The following is a 15,973-nucleotide window of genomic DNA, read 5'->3' as shown; positions in this document are numbered from 1 at the left end:
CGGCTTCTCAGCTCCCCTCAGTCACGTGAAGACTCCCCAACCTCTGCCCACCCACAGAGCTACTGTCCCTCCCCCGAAAGACCCCCCCACCCCTTCCCTCATCTCCAGCCTTCCAATCCCCAGTCAAAAGGGTTCCGCCCCTAAAATTACCTCCAGCTCTCACTTGGGCACTAGGACCCAAGACAATCCATCTTTCTTTAAAGACCATCAAACCTCTTCTTGTCCTTCTTTGCCCCTATACAGCTTCACCCTTCGGTACTCCCTTTCCGGCCAAAGACCATCCCCATCACCCCCCTCCCCCAATCTCTACTCTGACTAGGGACACATTGAAAGCCTTCTGCTAGGGACTTTCCCACTATGGTCCAAGGAATTATATTCGAGTGTCTAAACCAGGAGACCTTAAAGAGAATCTAATTCAATCCTTTCATTTTCTAGAGCAGGGAACTGGCTAGATCTCAGTTTTGGGGATGAGGTGAGGGCACGCAATTCTCCCTTCCTTTCTATACCAGGCACATATCTTCCAAGAAGGAAAGCCAAGGGTCACAGGGCTATAAACACAAAAGAGCCCACTTTGTTTTATTTACAAACACGCTGTATGTACAAGCAGCTGGCCAATATTATTAAAACAAAAGAAGTGGGTAGGTGATAGAAATATCACCAGCCCCACACAAAAGACAGAGACCCATGTGTTACCTTCCTTTAGGCCACTGGAGCCAGAAGGAGGTTTTAAAAAGAAATGGGAGAAGGGGTTCAAGAAAATAAAAGATAAGAGTCCAAACAAATGATGGAGGAAGAGGGTGGGGCAATGCTATATATTACACTAGAGGTATAGACAACTGCCTCACCCCACCCTGATTCCAACCCTAGCCTGGGCTGGTGGATATGGGAGGAAGCAGGGTGAACTGGCAGAACAGTGAAGGGATGAAGTAGGGAATCTTTAGAATAGGGACACCTTCCTGTTCAATAGGTCAAAATTCAAGTCCTAAAGGCTTTAGGGAAAGACCCATTCATTCCCAAGCAAGTCTTCTTTGAGAATCCCCACCCCATAATGGGACAATGTTCAAGTCCCAATGGATCAGTGGCAATGGCAACATAGGGACCCCATCTCTGTGATGATGTCTCTGTGAAGAGTTCCAACTTGAAGTAGGAGAGCTTGGGGTGGGTCCTAGGGCTCTCCAGGCTTGGAGAGCCCACTGGACCGACGGGCCTCTGGCCGCAACTCCTTGCACTTCTGGCAGTAAAATATGTCAGGGACGTTGGTCTTCTTAATCTTAGCACATGAAAGATGGATCCATGTTCCACACAAACTGCACTCAATCATAGGCCTCCCTGCAAAGGGCTTCTGGCAATAACAGGTGATCAAGTCCCATGAGTCATCACCTGGGAGAAGGGATGGTTGTGATCAGGTTCTGCTGAGGACTCTTGTCTACAGAAATTCAAGCATTCCCCCATACCAAAGAACCCACTCCCTTCAGAGACAAAAGTTTATGTCCTTTTCTATTCCCACCCTTTCTACCCAGTGCACTCCCCCTCTTAAATACCCTTCTTACCTGATTCTACCATGATGTCCTCATCCATTACCCGCATTTCACCCTCACTGGAGCTCCCATCCCCATCCTGGCTCGTCTCTGTGCTCCCCACTTCCTTGGCTTCACTTTCAGTAGGGATACCTCCAGGGGAGGTTGAAGTGAGGGGCCGGGGGGCCTCAGGGGGTGGTGGGAGTACAGAAGCTGGGGCCTCACCCCCACAACTGCCTGCTACTGCTGTTGTCACCGATACCATTTCATCTTCCTCCTCCTCCTCCTCCTCTTCCTCTTCTTCAGAGTCTGTGTCACTGGGAAGAGCTCGAGGGGGCCCAGAAGGGGGGGGTCGATCCCCCCTCTCCGGCTTTTTCAACTTTCGCTTCTTACTCTTCTTTATTCGGGACCTCTTCTCACCATCTGCAGGAGCTGACCGGGGTCTCCTAAGCACTCCAAAGCTTCCTCCCCCACCTGGACCCAACTTTCGGTTCTTTCGGTCCTTTTTTCGGGAGGGCTGAGGGAGATCCTCCTGGGAAGCAATGACAGGGGTAAGGGTGGTAGGGGGCCGAGGGGTATGTGTTGGGGGTGCAGGGACCAGAGGTGGTGCCACTTTGGGTCCATCCAGGTCAAAGAGAGAGTCCTTAAGCTTCATCTTTTCAAGCAGGGTAGCATTATCAGAGGCCTGCAGTCTAGGAAAGGTGGGCCCTGGTGGAGGGGGCCCTGCTTGAGCAGCCCTCCTTTTGGAAGACTTGGCCTTTTTGACAAAAGTCTGGATGGTTCGAAGGTCTGAAGGGGCTGAATCCCAGCCATCACTATCTGCAGCACTCTCTCCCCGAAATGGTGAACTAGAGCCAGAGGCTGGCCAGTCACTTTCCTAGAAGTGAGCGAGAAAGTGTTAGCTACCCCCTTTCAACAAAGTTCCAGCTCCATTCCCCACACCTGCAAAAACATCATACTTAATCACAACCAGAGACCAGCCATCTAATGGCCTGGGTCTCTTACACAGTTAACTTTTCCAAGCCCAACCAATTAAGGCACCTAACCTACCTCCCTGCTGATGCTAACTGTTCAACCCCTAAACCAACCAGTCCCTAAACACCTCCATGAAAACTGTCTTTAGAACTCCTCCATGATCCAATATCCTAACCTTAATTATAATAGTAATAACCACTCAGCATTTTAAGGATTGCCTTATAACTCTGTCAAACAGACAGTTTAAATGTCATTTCAATTTTATAGATGCCCATGATCATTGCTAATAATTCTCTTGACCAAGATTTGAACCAAGGTCTCCTGATACCCAATGTAACACTGGATACCCCTCAACCTTCTTTCTTCTCCACAAGATCCCAAGAGTGCTCGGCCTCAGGACCCTCAAAAACTTTTCTGACATACCCAAAATCCCAAATGAAACTACCATTGCCCAAATGCCCTCTTTCCCAAAACCTGCCCCACCCAATAACTACCTGCATTAATCCTTTCTCCATTACTTTTAATTCTCTTGAATGCCCATAACTTCTCCATTTTCAACATCCTTCAATTCTCCATCCTACCACATCTCTCAACTCCAGATTCAACTGTCCATTTCATTCCTCATAACTTTCTAGATTTATTTCCATAACAACCCCCAGAACTCCCCTTTAATTCTCTAAATCTTACTTTATCCTTCTCCCTCCCCAACCTCATCCAAATACTTTGTGTCCCACCCCTACCTCTTTGCTGGAAGGGATGTAGCCAGCATATGCCAAGACAAAACTGCAAAATTTGTTGAAATCCTCAATTGTTCGCCTTCGCTTTTCAGGGGGCTACAGAAAAAAGAAACAAAGACCCCAAAGAGATCAGACACTTGGATCCTCAAAATATCTGAAAAGACTGAAAAGTCTGGTTCCCTAAGAAGGGCACTTGGGTTGGGGTTAGGAAGGGAAATCTTACCTGGGCCTCTGGCTTCAGATTTGGAGGAAGATCTGAAAAAAAAAATCAATAAAAGAGCTGAGTCAAAGAATACATGTTTCTTTCCCCCAACATTATTACTCTTTAAGGAATCTACTTCTCCTCCTTTCCTTTGTACTGGAGGGAGGACTGAATGACTCTGCTTCTACTTTCTTCCCAACTAATTTTCCCTATTTCACTGTTCAGTCTTCTAAGAATGCCTTGGCTTATATTTGCCCTTCACATCAGTGTTTCTTAAGGTTCTCCCCTACTTCTTTCAACTGTTACCTTCCTGGTCCCAAAGGCCCCCGGGGCACCCTCTGCCCTTTTTATTAGGCTCCTCACACTTCATCCTTTGGTTGGGACACTCCCACACATCATCAGATGCTGAGCCCCTCTATTCTCTGAGTTCTCTTTTCAGACCATTTCACACAGAACTTGTGTTCCCACTCCTCAAAGCTCTCAGGTTTGGTCTGGTCTCATTACACCCCTCCACATCAATAGTTCTCCAGAGCTTATTCTCAGGCCTGGACATGCGGTTCACCTTCCTCAACTCAATTAGGAGGTTTCCCAGACCCTATACTCTATCACTATCCCAGTCACCTTACCCTGCACCCTAAAACTCTCCATTCCCTACAACCTCCTCCCAGTTTCAGGCTTCTCAGCCTCCCCTCTGGGAGGGGTGGGGGACGGAAGCGCCCTCAGGCTCCTCCGGTTCCAGTTTCTTCTGCCGATCCCTCCAGTCCATTTTCTCCCAGCTAAAGTGCCCCATTCCCACAGACTCCAGGAAAAATCTCTAGTTCCTGGTCCTCATGGCTTTTCCTGCCCCCCCCCCCGCCAATCAACTCCCCAGCTTCAGCTCCCCAGCCACCCATCCCCTCCCCCAGCAGCTCCCTGACTCCACAGCCACCCCCCCATCCAGCAGTTATCCAGTTCCACAGTACCCCTCCCCCGCAGCAGTCCCCCATCCTTTCTCCTCCTGGCTGTCCCCCAAACTACACCTGGATCCACAAGCCCCCCCAAATTACCTGGCTCTGCACCCCATAATTATATTGTTTCGCAGTCACTTCCCATTCTTGAACCCTAAACTGCACCCAGATCCACAGCAGGTCTCCTCCCTGCCCCGAAAAGCAGCTCCAAAAGGCCGTTCCCCAGAGGCTGCCCAGCTCCCCCGTTCCTGCCCAGTCCACGGGCCTCTCTCACCCCCACCGAACGTCCGACCTCTCCCTCCAGTTCCTCCAGACTCCGCTTCCCAGTTCTGGTATCCCAACTCATCACCTCCTCCCCCGGTCCCCTCCGGGGCTCCCCGCCCCCCCCAAGTTTCTCAGTCACCAACTCTGGGTCCCCAGACTCACCTTCGGGGCTGGGCTCCGCCATGGCTTCCAGCATCGCCACCGCACCGCCCCTCCCCCCCACCCCCCACCCCCGGACTCCCGGTGCTGTCTCCGGTGCCTCTACAGTCTTCCACTCTCCCGAGACAGTCTCAGCCCTAACCCCAGCCCAAGTTCGGGTTCCGTCCCGCTACCCTGTCTGTTCCCGTGCTCCTCTTTCCCCTGTGGTTGAACCGCCTGGCTCCTGCCGCCTCCCGCACTCCGGGACCGGACCCCCCCCCCACCCCCCCGCGTCGCCGGCCGCCTGCTCCCTACTCCTCCCCTCCCCCCTTCCTCTCCACCCTCCGCCTCCAGCGCGCAATGCACCACGGGGCGTGTAGTCCTAGTTTATGTAGCTGTACGTGGACAGCGAGGGCTAGCGTTACTACAATTCCCAGCAGCCCCAGTCTCTGCGCAGGCGCGACACTTTCTCCTCCCCTCCAGTGGCGGGGAAAGGAGGAGCTAAGGGGTATGTGGGGGGGGGGGGAAGGAACCGCATGGGTTGCCGGGAACTGTAGGCTGGGCGGGACTACACAGAAAAAGGAAGAGAGAAACGTAACTTCCGGCCACCTTACCGCCTCTCGGGGCTACTTCACCACTAGTCAAGGGCGCTTCCGATCAGGCGGAAGCAGAGACTGCTGGGAGACATGATTCTCGTCTTAGCTCGGGCGAAAGCGCCTTTCTTTCTGGTCAGGTATAATAGCCAAGGGACCTTTCTCACACACAGTTATTCTCCACAACTACTTTTGTCAAATGTGGAAGTAACAAAATTTTCTCTGAACTAATTCCACTGTGGAGGGTTCGACCCATCCTTCCCAGGGTGAGGGGCATATAAGACAGGGTTGGGTGAAGATGGTCCCTTTTCTCCCTTCATGAGCCCCACGACGACGAAGAGCAGAAAAAGGGCAGGAGGCAAAGCAGTTAAGTTGGTGGTTTCTTTATTGATCTTCTCCACCCCTAGCCCACTCCTAACCCCTCCACCCCTACCCCACACCCCTGGGAGGGAAGATGAAGGGGGTGGAGGAGAGGGGAGGAATTGTAGGAACCCAAGTTCCTGGGGGAGTCTGGGAAGGAACAGAAACCAAAACAATTAGTGAGTGAGACAAAAAGAAAAAGAATTGACAACCAAGGAGAGATGGGGAGGGGCAGTTGGGGTTGAAGTGGGGAAGGAACAGAAAAAAAGTTTGGGTCCAAGGGAAAAAAAAGAAAATAAAGACATTGGGGGAGAAGTCTCCTCTACCCTTGCCCTCCCCAACCCCAGCCAGAATGGGCTGAGGCAAAGAGAGTCTTAAACATTGCAAATTGCAGGTCCTGACAAGGGAGGATGGTGTTTTGTCTTCCAGAAGGGGAAAGGAACTGAGGAGCATAGGGCAGGTTGGGGATGAGAGGAAGAGACGGGGGAACCCTTACTCTTGTTAGAGAAGGGCCCCCCCCCCCAGGGGTGGCAGGCAGCTTCACAGACCATAGACACTTTCGTCGCTGTAGGCAATGTACAGAAAGAAGTCTTCTTCATGATGTTCCTAGGGATAGGAATACAATGTTGGCATGCAGGTAACCTGTCAAATTCCTTAGAGACTCATGTTATCACAGCAAAATAGATCAGAATTATACCTACTAACACTTGCTGAGACATGACTTGGGAAAGGAAGTTAATTGCTTTCATGGGCCACTGGAAATCAACATCTGAATGGCTACCCTAAACCAATTAGCCTTTCCTGCCCACCCTTTTTGCAATCAAACTATACTAAGACCCAGATTTGAGTAGGAAGTCAACTAATTACCCAACTACTACTAATACTTTCTCTGCAATTTTATCAGTTAGGAAGGGAATTGTTTCCTTTCAGGAATTCCTTTTCAGGGTTCTTCTCCCAGTACCCTCTTCATACCTGGTAAAGCTGACCCATGGTGGCACTGGTGGGTGGAATGACATTGTTGACAAAGAAAAATAGGGCGTCCTCAGCTCGGAGGTGAATTCGCTTCCGGATCAAGAAGTAGAACTGACCGACTACAAGGAATGTTGGGAGGACGGGTTGTAGAAAACTAGTCATACTAGAGATCAGAGTAAGAACTCAGAAACTCATAGAAATTGTTTAATTTGTTCCTCCAACTGAAATTTGTCTCCCTACCCACTAGTGCCACTACCACATATCAACTTATTCAGTTGTTCCCACCTGTGAGATCAGAAGGCACCAGGTATTTCTTCTTGTCCAGGTCACCTATCCGGGCCTTAGGAGCCTTCTCCACAATCACCTAAGGAAATGAGAAAAAAGAGCACATTGGTCAAAAGAATATTAGGACAGTCACTGTGTCCTCCAGGTTCAAGGCCTTTCCTCTACCATCTTTCTTCCTCCCACTCTAGAGCTTTTGGAGTCTGACCTCATTTCTGATAATAACTATACTGTAGGAGGCCCTGATTCTATGTGGAGAGGCAGGGGAGGAAGCTTACCAGTAAAAGGAGCCTCTGACCCCACTTTTTTCTGTAGGCTTCCCAGCATTTAGGGTTCAAAAGTGGGATGGAGTTAGTGAAATCTCTTTGAAGGAGTAAGGGTTAAGAGACCAATTGTCAGTAAGTAATAAGTGTTTAATAAACATCTTAAATTGTGGGTGGGATTTCTGTTCCGGTATAGGTTGGAATCAAAAGTTCCCTTTCAACTCTGAAATTCTGTAACCAAAAACCAATAATTCTACACAGGAACCCTAATAGTGATCCCATTAAAACAGCCCCCCCCCCCAATTTCTGTCTTAGAACGTGGAAAGTACAGCTTTATGAATAGATATCTTAGCGCTCCTATTCCAAGTTCATCAGCATATCCTGGAACCCTGGAAGTTTGTGTGAAATGAGTAAAGACTTCAACTCATATGCTGACACCAGCCTTGTCTCGGGATTCCCACCGATTCTCTAATATTTAGCTCCTCTTTTTAAAACCCGGGCCTCGTACCTCCTATCTCATTTTCGTTCATTAAACCACTCCCCCAAGCTAACAACTCCCCCGCCTCCCTTCCCAGCTCTCCAGGGCTTCCTCTACAGATGGGGTAATTCCCTCCCCGGCCAGTGAAGGCCCCGCAGCGTCAGGCCTCCCACAGGCCAAACCCTGCATCCCTAGGTGCCCCCGCACTTGCGGGGAACCTCCGTTCCGGCCGCACGCCTAGACGTGCACAGCTGGGATCTGCCACGAAGAGTATAACGTCCGCCCTGCCCCGCCGCGCCCCGCCTCACCGGGACCCGGTCGGGATACTTCTTGCGGATCTTCTCGCCTTCAGAGCGGCGCTTCTCGAACGGGTGCTCCTCCTTGTAAACGAACTTCATCCTCCCAGGGACCGGGCCAGGCTGGGCTGAGGGGAGCGGGGGAGGGGGGGGGCGGACGGGGCCGGGGCGGGGGGCGGCGGCGACGGAGACGGACGGCCGGGCGGGTGAGCTCACTCGGCGGAGCGATCTCTGCGACCTGCGCCACTTCCCTATTCACCAACTCCGCCCCCCTTCCCCCGGCCCCGCTGGGAGCCGCCCAGTCGCCCGGCATACGCCAACGGCGCAGGGGGGGCGGGGCCTCCTACGCGGCGGGCGCAAGAACCGCCCACCTCGCCTCCCTCTTACGCCACTGGAGTAACCGCTTCGGAACGGATTTACGAAATTACGGCAACGGATTCGCTGTCCCGATGCGCACGGTGAAGGCGACTCAGCCTATATTTCAGATTTCGGACGCCATGGGGGGGTGAGCAGGTGCAGGTTTTTTAACACTAGGGATCCCGAAAGGAAATGGAGACAGTTACGACGAGCGGATTCACGAAGCGTGCTGCTACGCGAGGGATTTTGCTGACACCAAAACAAAATAGTGCCAAGGTGGGAAAGGGAAATGATGGTCGGAGACTAGGAAGACCCCTGGGATTAACATGGAGTGCACACCGCGCATAACCTGGGGGCGGGTGGGGCACCAGGGTCCCAAAAGGTAGAATGAGAGAAAGATACGAATTACGTCAATACAGGACATCGAGATACGTGAAACGTCATAAAAATGTGGGGGAACGTCACGTGATAAGGAAGTGGAAGTAGATCCGGTGTGGAACTGACGTAGAAAGGACCCAATGAGCGAGCAAGAACTGAGAAGAGGCCGTCACTGTAACCCCGCCCATAAGCTGGGAGCCGACGAGTACTGCTTACTCTTCTAATCGGAGCTTGGGCACTTGTAAACAGCCACCCTACCCTCCACCACTTCTAAACTGGATGGCCTCTGCAGATGCACTTTAGCGCCTCCAAACCCGGATCTCCCAAAGGCAATCCACCAAAAGACAAAACATAAAACTCTTATCCCCTTTATATCAACTCTCCACCACTAAACTTCACTTAGCTAAGCTCTCTGGACTTCCCCAAAGTACAGGAGGATGGGGCAAATAAACACCCCTTCCCAGAGGCCCACCCACCCCTCCTTCCCAAGATCCCAGAGATGGGGCTTGGGCAGCTTCAATTTCAGAGTTATAATGCATGGTTCAATGGAGTTAGAAGACCGGGGTGGTGAAAGGCAAAAAAAGATGGTTACAAGTAGGAAGGGGAAGAGAGGAAGAGTTGGCAAGATGTTGAGAGGGGAAGGGTGGAAATCATTGGGCTGGAGTAAGCCCTGGGTTCCCCTCCCCAACCCACCCTTCAGAGTAGCAGTGAAGAATTAGATCTGTTTTTTACAAGAGTTTTTAAAAAAAAATCAAATCACAACAGAGCTTGTTTAGCATCTGTCTGACCTTCCCAGGTCAGTCTCTCCCTACCTCTGACCAGTCTTTCACCCCTGACAATGGGGGCTGTTTTGGCCCTCCTAGGCCACAGTCTGTTATCCCAACCTGGGGTTTCCAGGGAGTGTGTGAACATGGTGAGGCTGTTTCAGTATCTGGGCTTGTATGTCCATCTGGCCTCCAAGTGGAGTGTAGATGGCCCAGGCCTGGCAGTCCTCAGAAATGGGCTGGGGATGGAGCAAGCAGCCCAAGGGCTCTCCCTCCCTTCCTCCCTCTCCATTTGTGTGTAGGGGGGGGAGAGTGGCTGTCACCAGAGCCGATGTTGGTGAAGATTTCGGCTCAGCACAGAGCGGACGTCGGCAGTGAACCTGGGGTAGGGGAAGAAGGGAATAGTAGGGGATAAACATTCACCCACCAAAGATGGATCCAGGATCCCTAGGTCTCCTTTTCCTCCAGCCCCTAACTTCCTCAAAAATATAACAACAGCAATAACAAAAGACATTTTATATAATACTAGTAATGTCTACAAAATGCTTTACATAAATTGTTTCACTTGGTCATCACAAAACAATCCTGTGACATAAGTATTACAGATATTATTCCCATTTTCAGATAAAATTCAGGTGAAAGGACTTGTCCTTAGTCACAGAGCCAGAAGTCTCAGAAGTAGGATTTAAACCAAGGTCTTCCTGACTCTAAGTCTAGTATTCATTCCACTACACCATGTTGCCTATTCAGTATCCAAACCCAAGTATCCAACCCTGCCTTCTCACCTGAGAGCATCCAGCATAGGGAGTAGATTGAGGAGTGCTGTGTCACTGGGGTCACTAAACCAGGATTTGATAGGGATGGCATTATCTGGAGGTATGGATCAAGAAAACAGAACTGAGCAAGCTTAAAAAATTAGCTATTAAGTACCAAGGCACTGTCCTCACAACATCCATATGAGGAAAATGCATTATTACTTTTATAGATGGGCTCAGATAGTTTAAGTGATTTATCCAAGGTTACACAACTAAATATTTGAACACAGAGCTAATATTCAAAGTCAAGTGATCTTTCCAATATACTTTCCTTTCTTCTATATAAAAATTAGCTACATTTTATAGCTTAACTAATTTAAAAAAAAAAAACCCTTACCTTCTGTCTTAGAATCAATCATACAACTAAAAGTGTCTGGGGTCAGATTTGATCTCTGGACCCTTAGGATCTGTTGGCCTGACTTTCAATCCACTGACACCTAACTGCTCCCTTATAGATTAATGTGGTCATAGAATGCTATATAATCATGATCTATTAAAATTAAATTGCTATAACTGAAAATCCAGCTTTGTAAAAACAAATTTGGAAGAGAATTTAGTTTACAAAAGAATTTCACAGTATTCTTTTCAAAAGAGTCCACTCTGATTGCACTTTAACAATTTTATCCAGAAACTTTGCAAGAACACAAACTGTATTAAATATATCAATAAATTAAGACTTCTTATTGCTACAAGGTTTAAAAACAAAAGACTTTCCCAAAGTCCTTTTGTGATCTGATTTATTCCTACAATAGTGGTGTCCCCATTTTACAAAGGTCACACACTCAACAGACTGCCCTTGGCTACTTTCTAGACCTTCCTCCAACCCTCTTACCTGGATGGCTCCTATAAGCTCCTGGGGAGTTATCCAGGATCACAATGCTGGAAAGGTCACTGTGAACCACAGAGAGGTCCTTGATGTAGCTGCCCAACTCCAAAGTGCAGTGCTGGGAGGTAGTGTAGATAAGATCATTAGCTAAGAAGAGACAGACCCCTTTCCTGGGGTTGGTTCTTCAAATCCCAAACTGTCCCAGATCTCTTACTGTTCTTAAGTGAGAAAGACTAGGAGGGAATGTGAAGGGGGGTGTGGGGGTGGGAGCCACCTCCCTAGCTCCTTTTCCCTAAATCAAAGGAACAGTGTTCAGTGTTGTTTCCCTGCCTTAAAGACCTATTCCAGTCCCCATCCCACCTCTCCCCCAGGATCCCAGGCCATATTCCCCTTTTAAAATGGAACATTCAGGCCCCTTACCTGTCTGTAATATCGTCTCTTAAGTATGCTCCGACTGTTGTCCAATTTGTCAGCCACCGCTGAACCATAAATCTCCATGCTTGCTGTAAATACAACCAGCTCATACCACTGGCTCACCTGAAGGGGAAATAGAACGCTATCACAGACTGAGAGGCTCATATCTCCTCTTTAAACCAGGTATACTGAACCCACAATCCCTGGCTCTTCTTTTCAGTGATCCTCACTCTTTTTAATGATTACTATATCCTGCCCCAAAATTTAAAAGGGTAAAGACAAAAGACTCAAAAAGAAAAAAAAAAGCCCATTTTCCATGGGTTAGAGTTGAGAACACAATAAAACCACCCTTGCTAATTCCCATCACTTCTATATTGCCCTTCCTCCAAGTTTCCTCCATACAACTAACCTCTAACTTCCATTCTCCCTTTCCCCACCAAATTCACTCCATAGTATCAATCTTTTACAGTTCCCAAACTCTGAAAATTATATTTTTCTTTTTTGAAACACCCTCCCAATTCCCTTGAACTCCCCAAAACTTACCACTTCTAAGAAGAAGTCCACATGGGGCCTCTTATGTACAAAAAAACGGACAGGATGTTTGTCTATTACGACCTGTGGGGGGGACAAGGAGGGGCTGGGGGGGAAGCCCTACTATCATCCCCTCTCTGGAGAGACTTTTGCCTCACCAGGCTTATCCCAATCCCAAGGGGGCAGGGAAATGAATACCCCAGGAGAAGGAATTGAAGGAGAGGAAAAGGTGACAGGGGGCATGGAGAGCAGAGGACAGAGCAGTGACATATCCCATTCACCCTCAGACCTTGAGGATGAAGTCAGGAGGTGTTCCTGGTCGAACTGTGGGCCTCAGGACCCCATCGTGGTGGGAGTGAATAAGAGTTTCATCCAAATCCAGCACTAGTATCTTTCGCTTTACCTGGCCTAGAAGCAGAGAAAAAAAGAGATGAGAATCTTGTTCCAGAGTCCCTTGGCTTCTCCAAGGTATTTTACTAGTGGCTGACCTTCAAGCTACTACCTTCATCCTACTCTTACTTTAAGCCCTTGATGATTTCCCAAGGTGCCACAGTACTCACCAAGCCGGTTTCGGGACAGAGGGGACAGAGGAAGGATGTCATATCGAACAGTCTGATACTGAATTATCTAGAGGCAACAAGAAGGAAGTATTAGGACTTTTGCCTAGAGGAAGCTCTTTTTCCAATAGGGGCCTGATACCCACACTATATCTAAAGAAAGTTTTATGGCAACTCTTAATACTCTCTTATCAATTCAGACTGAAATGAAGCTAGATGCTTGGGTCTCTGATCCCTGAATAGTGTCAGAATGACTCTTCTATTGAGGACCTGAGCTGGGGATTGGGAATAATTCCTGTTATCTGAGGGGGAAAGAGGGTCTGAATGGGGAATGATGGTCCCTTCGGATTTGTCTCACCTGGGCCTATGCTTATTCAGAGATTGTCAGGTCAGTTAAGTTCTCCAGGCCAAGGGCCATGGAGCCTATTTTAACCAGCCACCTGTCCACTTCCATCAACACTAGCAGTCATGTTACAGAGGACCTTGGCCCCTAAAGCAACTCTCCCTAGGTACTCACAATCTTTTAAACAGATTTGACTGGTTATCAGAAAGTCCAAGGAAAGCTGAGACAAATGCATCTCCCTCTCCCCTCTCCAAGCCCAAACTTCCTGCTCTTTCCCATTACCAAGTTACTCAGTATTAATCACACTTTCTAATTCCTAGCTCTCATAGAACCAGAGATTTAAAACTGGAAAGGACCAAACGCTTCACTTTATACATAAGGAAACTAAGGCTTAGAGTGGTTACGTGAATTTGCCCAGGATCTCATAGCTAAGAGTGAAGTTTGAATCTTGAGGTAGAATTGAATCCATGTCTTCCTGACTTAGATCAGCAGTTTATCAGTGCTCCCTCTCCTACAGAAGTTCAGATACCCTATCCTACTTAGCCCAAAGTCCCCTAGGATCTATGTCCTTATTTACCTGACCCCAGATCTTATTTCCTTTAGTGAACTAGAAAATTCTTGTATTCTAAAAAACCAAGTGTCTTTCCCCCCAGTTTCCATTGTATCTTCCCATTCTCTGCTCTCTCCACCCCCAGACAGGACTTGAACTGGACACAAGACAGCTAGGGTACCCTATACTTTCTTGGACTGCATATGCTAAGCATGTAGGAAATGCTTTAAGCAGCTGTCAAGAGAAAGGGAGGCGGAGTCACCTGGAAATGGGAGCACTTGGGAATCTGACTTAGCTCTGAGTTATGAACCAACAGTAGAGACAATTTTAGAGGTTCCTATACCCAGTGCCAAGACAGACTAGAATGCCTGCTCCATACCTGAGATAAAAAGAGGCATGAGTTTGGAAAGAGGAAGAGGATGAACGACAAGGTCAAGGAGAAAAACATCTTAGGGAAATAAATCTAGTGTAGTAGTGATAGTCATTAGTTCACATTTACATAGCACCTGACAATATGAAAATAACTTTCTTCCCTATCCTTTGATCTAGGTAGTATATTCTCCATTTTACAGGTATAGAAATTGAGGCAGAGAGGTGATTTGCTGAGGAATTTCCTCAGCTTTAACTCTTACTTTGTCCCTCACTTTTCTTTTCTAATCATACCTCACCCCTCTACGGTTCAAGGGCTCAGGCCCTCCCCTTCTTTAAGGATAGTCTTAATAGTCTTAAGGAAACTGTCTTAAGGAAATCTGTGATAGAAAAATGAATCAAAAGTGAAGCTCATAGCCCTTTGGAAAGAGGTTCACTAAAATCCAGGGGGCCTTCCTTCCATAGATGGGGCATCCCTAATAGCCTCTTATTTTGTTTTACTTGGAATTTCATTGAAAATTGTGGGGATAACTTGAGGATTCTTAAAACCCCCTGTGTGTCTAAATTCTCCCTTTTTAAGAGGATTCTTTTTCCATGATGAGAATAAGCAGGAGTAGAAAGCTAAAAGTTTTCCCTAAGGGGAAAAATTATGAGGGTCATCCACTTCACCCAAATATTTCCACGAATCTCTGGGGCCTGGCATTTCTTTTATTAGGACCAAGAATCTCCCTCACAAAATACATACACATTCTTTCCCCCTCCAGTTCTTCTACCTAAGGATTCATTAATACTTCACCAAGTGACATCCAACTCAAAGGATCACTTAGTCCAAATAAGATTTACACATGGGGTAAACTACCACTTAGAGGACTCACCTCTATACCATGTTACCCACCCCTCCATACTTCAAACTATTGCTAGAGGCTTTAAGATTACTCTGCTAAGAACCCCCTTTATTCTGGGCTCTTTTTATCACTCAGATTCTTGCCCAAACTCCAGGCCCTTTTCATAGGAGTCTCCTTCAATTCTAAATTCACAGAGGATCTTACCTTTGCAAAAGTGACAAAAGATTAGCCCAAACTTAAGGTCCTGTTATATTCAAAATTTCCCCAAAAGAAATATCCCTCCAACCCAGATCTCTAGATAGAACTTAATCAGTTTCTTCACAGACACCCTTCTGGATACCGAGTCCTACCCCTTTAAATGAATTTCGGGATATGTCAACAGGGCTCCCTATGAAATACAATTCTTTCAAATATCTGCCCTACTAAAAGGAAAGTCTCAACCAGCTCAAGGGTGGAGGTTCCCCCAGCAGGCCATCTCACAATATACATGCTTACCCAACTCCTGTCCTAGACCCAACGAGAGTAGCCCACCAATTACTCCGGAATGCTTCTCCCGATCCCCCCCCAAAATCCAGCGGGGGGGAGAGAGCTCCAGCCGGCTTGCTGACACCCCAGTCTCACCGTTCGGACCTGTCTCCGCAGAAGGTACAGGCAGAAGCTCCAGAGCTTGGCAGCAAAGGCCACGAAGGTGCGCAGCCCCAGGAGACATTGAGTCCTCATCATCCCGACGCCCCTGGCCCTGATGGCCCTGGGGGCCCCGGGGCCCGGCTCAGCCAGGCCCCCAGGGGGCAGTGCCTCCCCTTCCCCCTCCCGCAGCTGGGAGGGGAAAGGTGCGGGAATCAAGCACTGGGAGCTACAGCTAGGACACCGGGGGATGCAGCTCAAGGAGGTCCCCCCAAGGGGAGAGATGTCCCCAAGGAAGTAAGAGATATGGGAAGTCCTTGAGGACTCGTGAGAGGCGCACCCTGAAATAAGGGGGGAAGATACGTGCTAAATCAGAGGCAGAGATTTTAGGGTAGGGTCCTTAGACGAAGAAGGAAGGGGGCAGATGGGGGAGGGGGCAAAGAGGAGGGGGAAGAAGAGGGAAGCCCGCGGCGCAGGCGCACTAGGTGGTTGAGTGCAGGAAAGCCGGCGGGAGGAAGGGACCGGATGGGAGAGCGGGGCGCGAGGAGCTGTGAATAAGGAAAAAAAAGAGATCGC

General features: G+C 48.6%; 3 protein-coding genes and 1 long non-coding RNA gene across 7 annotated transcripts; 1 reads left to right on the top strand and 3 right to left on the bottom strand.

The window, feature by feature from the left end:
* Nucleotides 1–549: 549 nt before the first annotated feature.
* Nucleotides 550–5,109, bottom strand: PHF23 (PHD finger protein 23). The gene is made up of 5 exons (XM_003340345.3): nucleotides 4,805–5,109; nucleotides 3,453–3,484; nucleotides 3,233–3,325; nucleotides 1,551–2,394; nucleotides 550–1,380 (listed from the first exon to the last, which is right to left on the bottom strand). Exons 1-5 carry the CDS (start codon nucleotides 4,836–4,838, stop codon nucleotides 1,166–1,168), a joined length of 1,218 nt encoding a protein of 405 aa, XP_003340393.2. The 5' UTR covers nucleotides 4,839–5,109; the 3' UTR covers nucleotides 550–1,165.
* Nucleotides 5,110–5,740: 631 nt separating this feature from the next.
* GABARAP (GABA type A receptor-associated protein) lies at nucleotides 5,741–8,308 on the bottom strand. Its single transcript, XM_001370323.5, has 4 exons — nucleotides 8,037–8,308; nucleotides 6,991–7,069; nucleotides 6,706–6,824; nucleotides 5,741–6,339 (listed from the first exon to the last, which is right to left on the bottom strand). The coding sequence occupies exons 1-4, from the start codon at nucleotides 8,124–8,126 to the stop codon at nucleotides 6,274–6,276; spliced, it is 354 nt and encodes a 117-aa protein (XP_001370360.2). The 5' UTR covers nucleotides 8,127–8,308; the 3' UTR covers nucleotides 5,741–6,273.
* A 153-nt stretch (nucleotides 8,309–8,461) lies between these two features.
* CTDNEP1 (CTD nuclear envelope phosphatase 1) lies at nucleotides 8,462–15,528 on the bottom strand. Of its 4 annotated transcripts, XM_056817644.1 has the most exons (9): nucleotides 15,395–15,528; nucleotides 12,670–12,736; nucleotides 12,399–12,517; nucleotides 12,122–12,193; nucleotides 11,585–11,701; nucleotides 11,171–11,282; nucleotides 10,309–10,393; nucleotides 9,847–9,903; nucleotides 8,462–8,554 (listed from the first exon to the last, which is right to left on the bottom strand). In XM_056817644.1, the coding sequence occupies exons 1-9, from the start codon at nucleotides 15,494–15,496 to the stop codon at nucleotides 8,506–8,508; spliced, it is 780 nt and encodes a 259-aa protein (XP_056673622.1). In that variant the 5' UTR covers nucleotides 15,497–15,528; the 3' UTR covers nucleotides 8,462–8,505. The 4 variants fall into 4 exon arrangements, with proteins under 4 accessions (XP_056673622.1, XP_056673623.1, XP_001365399.1 ...); XM_056817645.1 differs by lacking the exon at nucleotides 12,122–12,193; XM_001365362.5 differs by lacking the exon at nucleotides 8,462–8,554 and having other exon boundaries at nucleotides 9,482–9,903.
* On the top strand, nucleotides 8,519–9,131 carry LOC103102100 (uncharacterized). The gene is made up of 2 exons (XR_462342.3): nucleotides 8,519–8,657; nucleotides 8,801–9,131. It is a non-coding gene; the product is annotated as an uncharacterized LOC103102100 (long non-coding RNA).
* Nucleotides 15,529–15,973: the final 445 nt, after the last annotated feature.

The sequence above is a fragment of the Monodelphis domestica genome, chromosome 2 (genome assembly GCF_027887165.1).
Source record: "Monodelphis domestica isolate mMonDom1 chromosome 2, mMonDom1.pri, whole genome shotgun sequence".
Lineage (NCBI taxonomy): Eukaryota > Metazoa > Chordata > Mammalia > Didelphimorphia > Didelphidae > Monodelphis > Monodelphis domestica.
The sequence above is the reverse complement of the archived record's forward strand: the minus strand, read 5'-3'. Positions and strand labels throughout refer to the sequence as shown.

What these genes read in the sequence shown, in the direction of transcription:
- PHF23 (XM_003340345.3), bottom strand. Translation starts at nt 4,838, where the DNA reads ATGCTGGAAGCCATGGCGGAGCCCAGCCCCGAAG. An exon ending in ACATCCCTTCCAGCAAAGAG is followed by an intron (nt 2,395 to 3,232) that starts GTAGGGGTGGGA and finishes GCTCACTTCTAG; the next exon opens with GAAAGTGACTGGCCAGCCTC. An exon ending in GGACATCATGGTAGAATCAG is followed by an intron (nt 1,381 to 1,550) that starts GTAAGAAGGGTA and finishes CCCTTCTCCCAG; the next exon opens with GTGATGACTCATGGGACTTG.
- GABARAP (XM_001370323.5), bottom strand. Translation starts at nt 8,126, where the DNA reads ATGAAGTTCGTTTACAAGGAGGAGCACCCGTTCGAGAAGCGCCGCTCT. An exon ending in AGTATCCCGACCGGGTCCCG is followed by an intron (nt 7,070 to 8,036) that starts GTGAGGCGGGGC and finishes TCATTTCCTTAG; the next exon opens with GTGATTGTGGAGAAGGCTCC. An exon ending in CCATGGGTCAGCTTTACCAG is followed by an intron (nt 6,340 to 6,705) that starts GTATGAAGAGGG and finishes TCCTATCCCTAG; the next exon opens with GAACATCATGAAGAAGACTT.
- CTDNEP1 (XM_056817644.1), bottom strand. Translation starts at nt 15,496, where the DNA reads ATGATGAGGACTCAATGTCTCCTGGGGCTGCGCACCTTCGTGGCCTTT. An exon ending in TCTGTCCCGAAACCGGCTTG is followed by an intron (nt 12,518 to 12,669) that starts GTGAGTACTGTG and finishes CTCTGCTTCTAG; the next exon opens with GCCAGGTAAAGCGAAAGATA. An exon ending in CTCCTGACTTCATCCTCAAG is followed by an intron (nt 12,194 to 12,398) that starts GTCTGAGGGTGA and finishes TCCCCCCCACAG; the next exon opens with GTCGTAATAGACAAACATCC.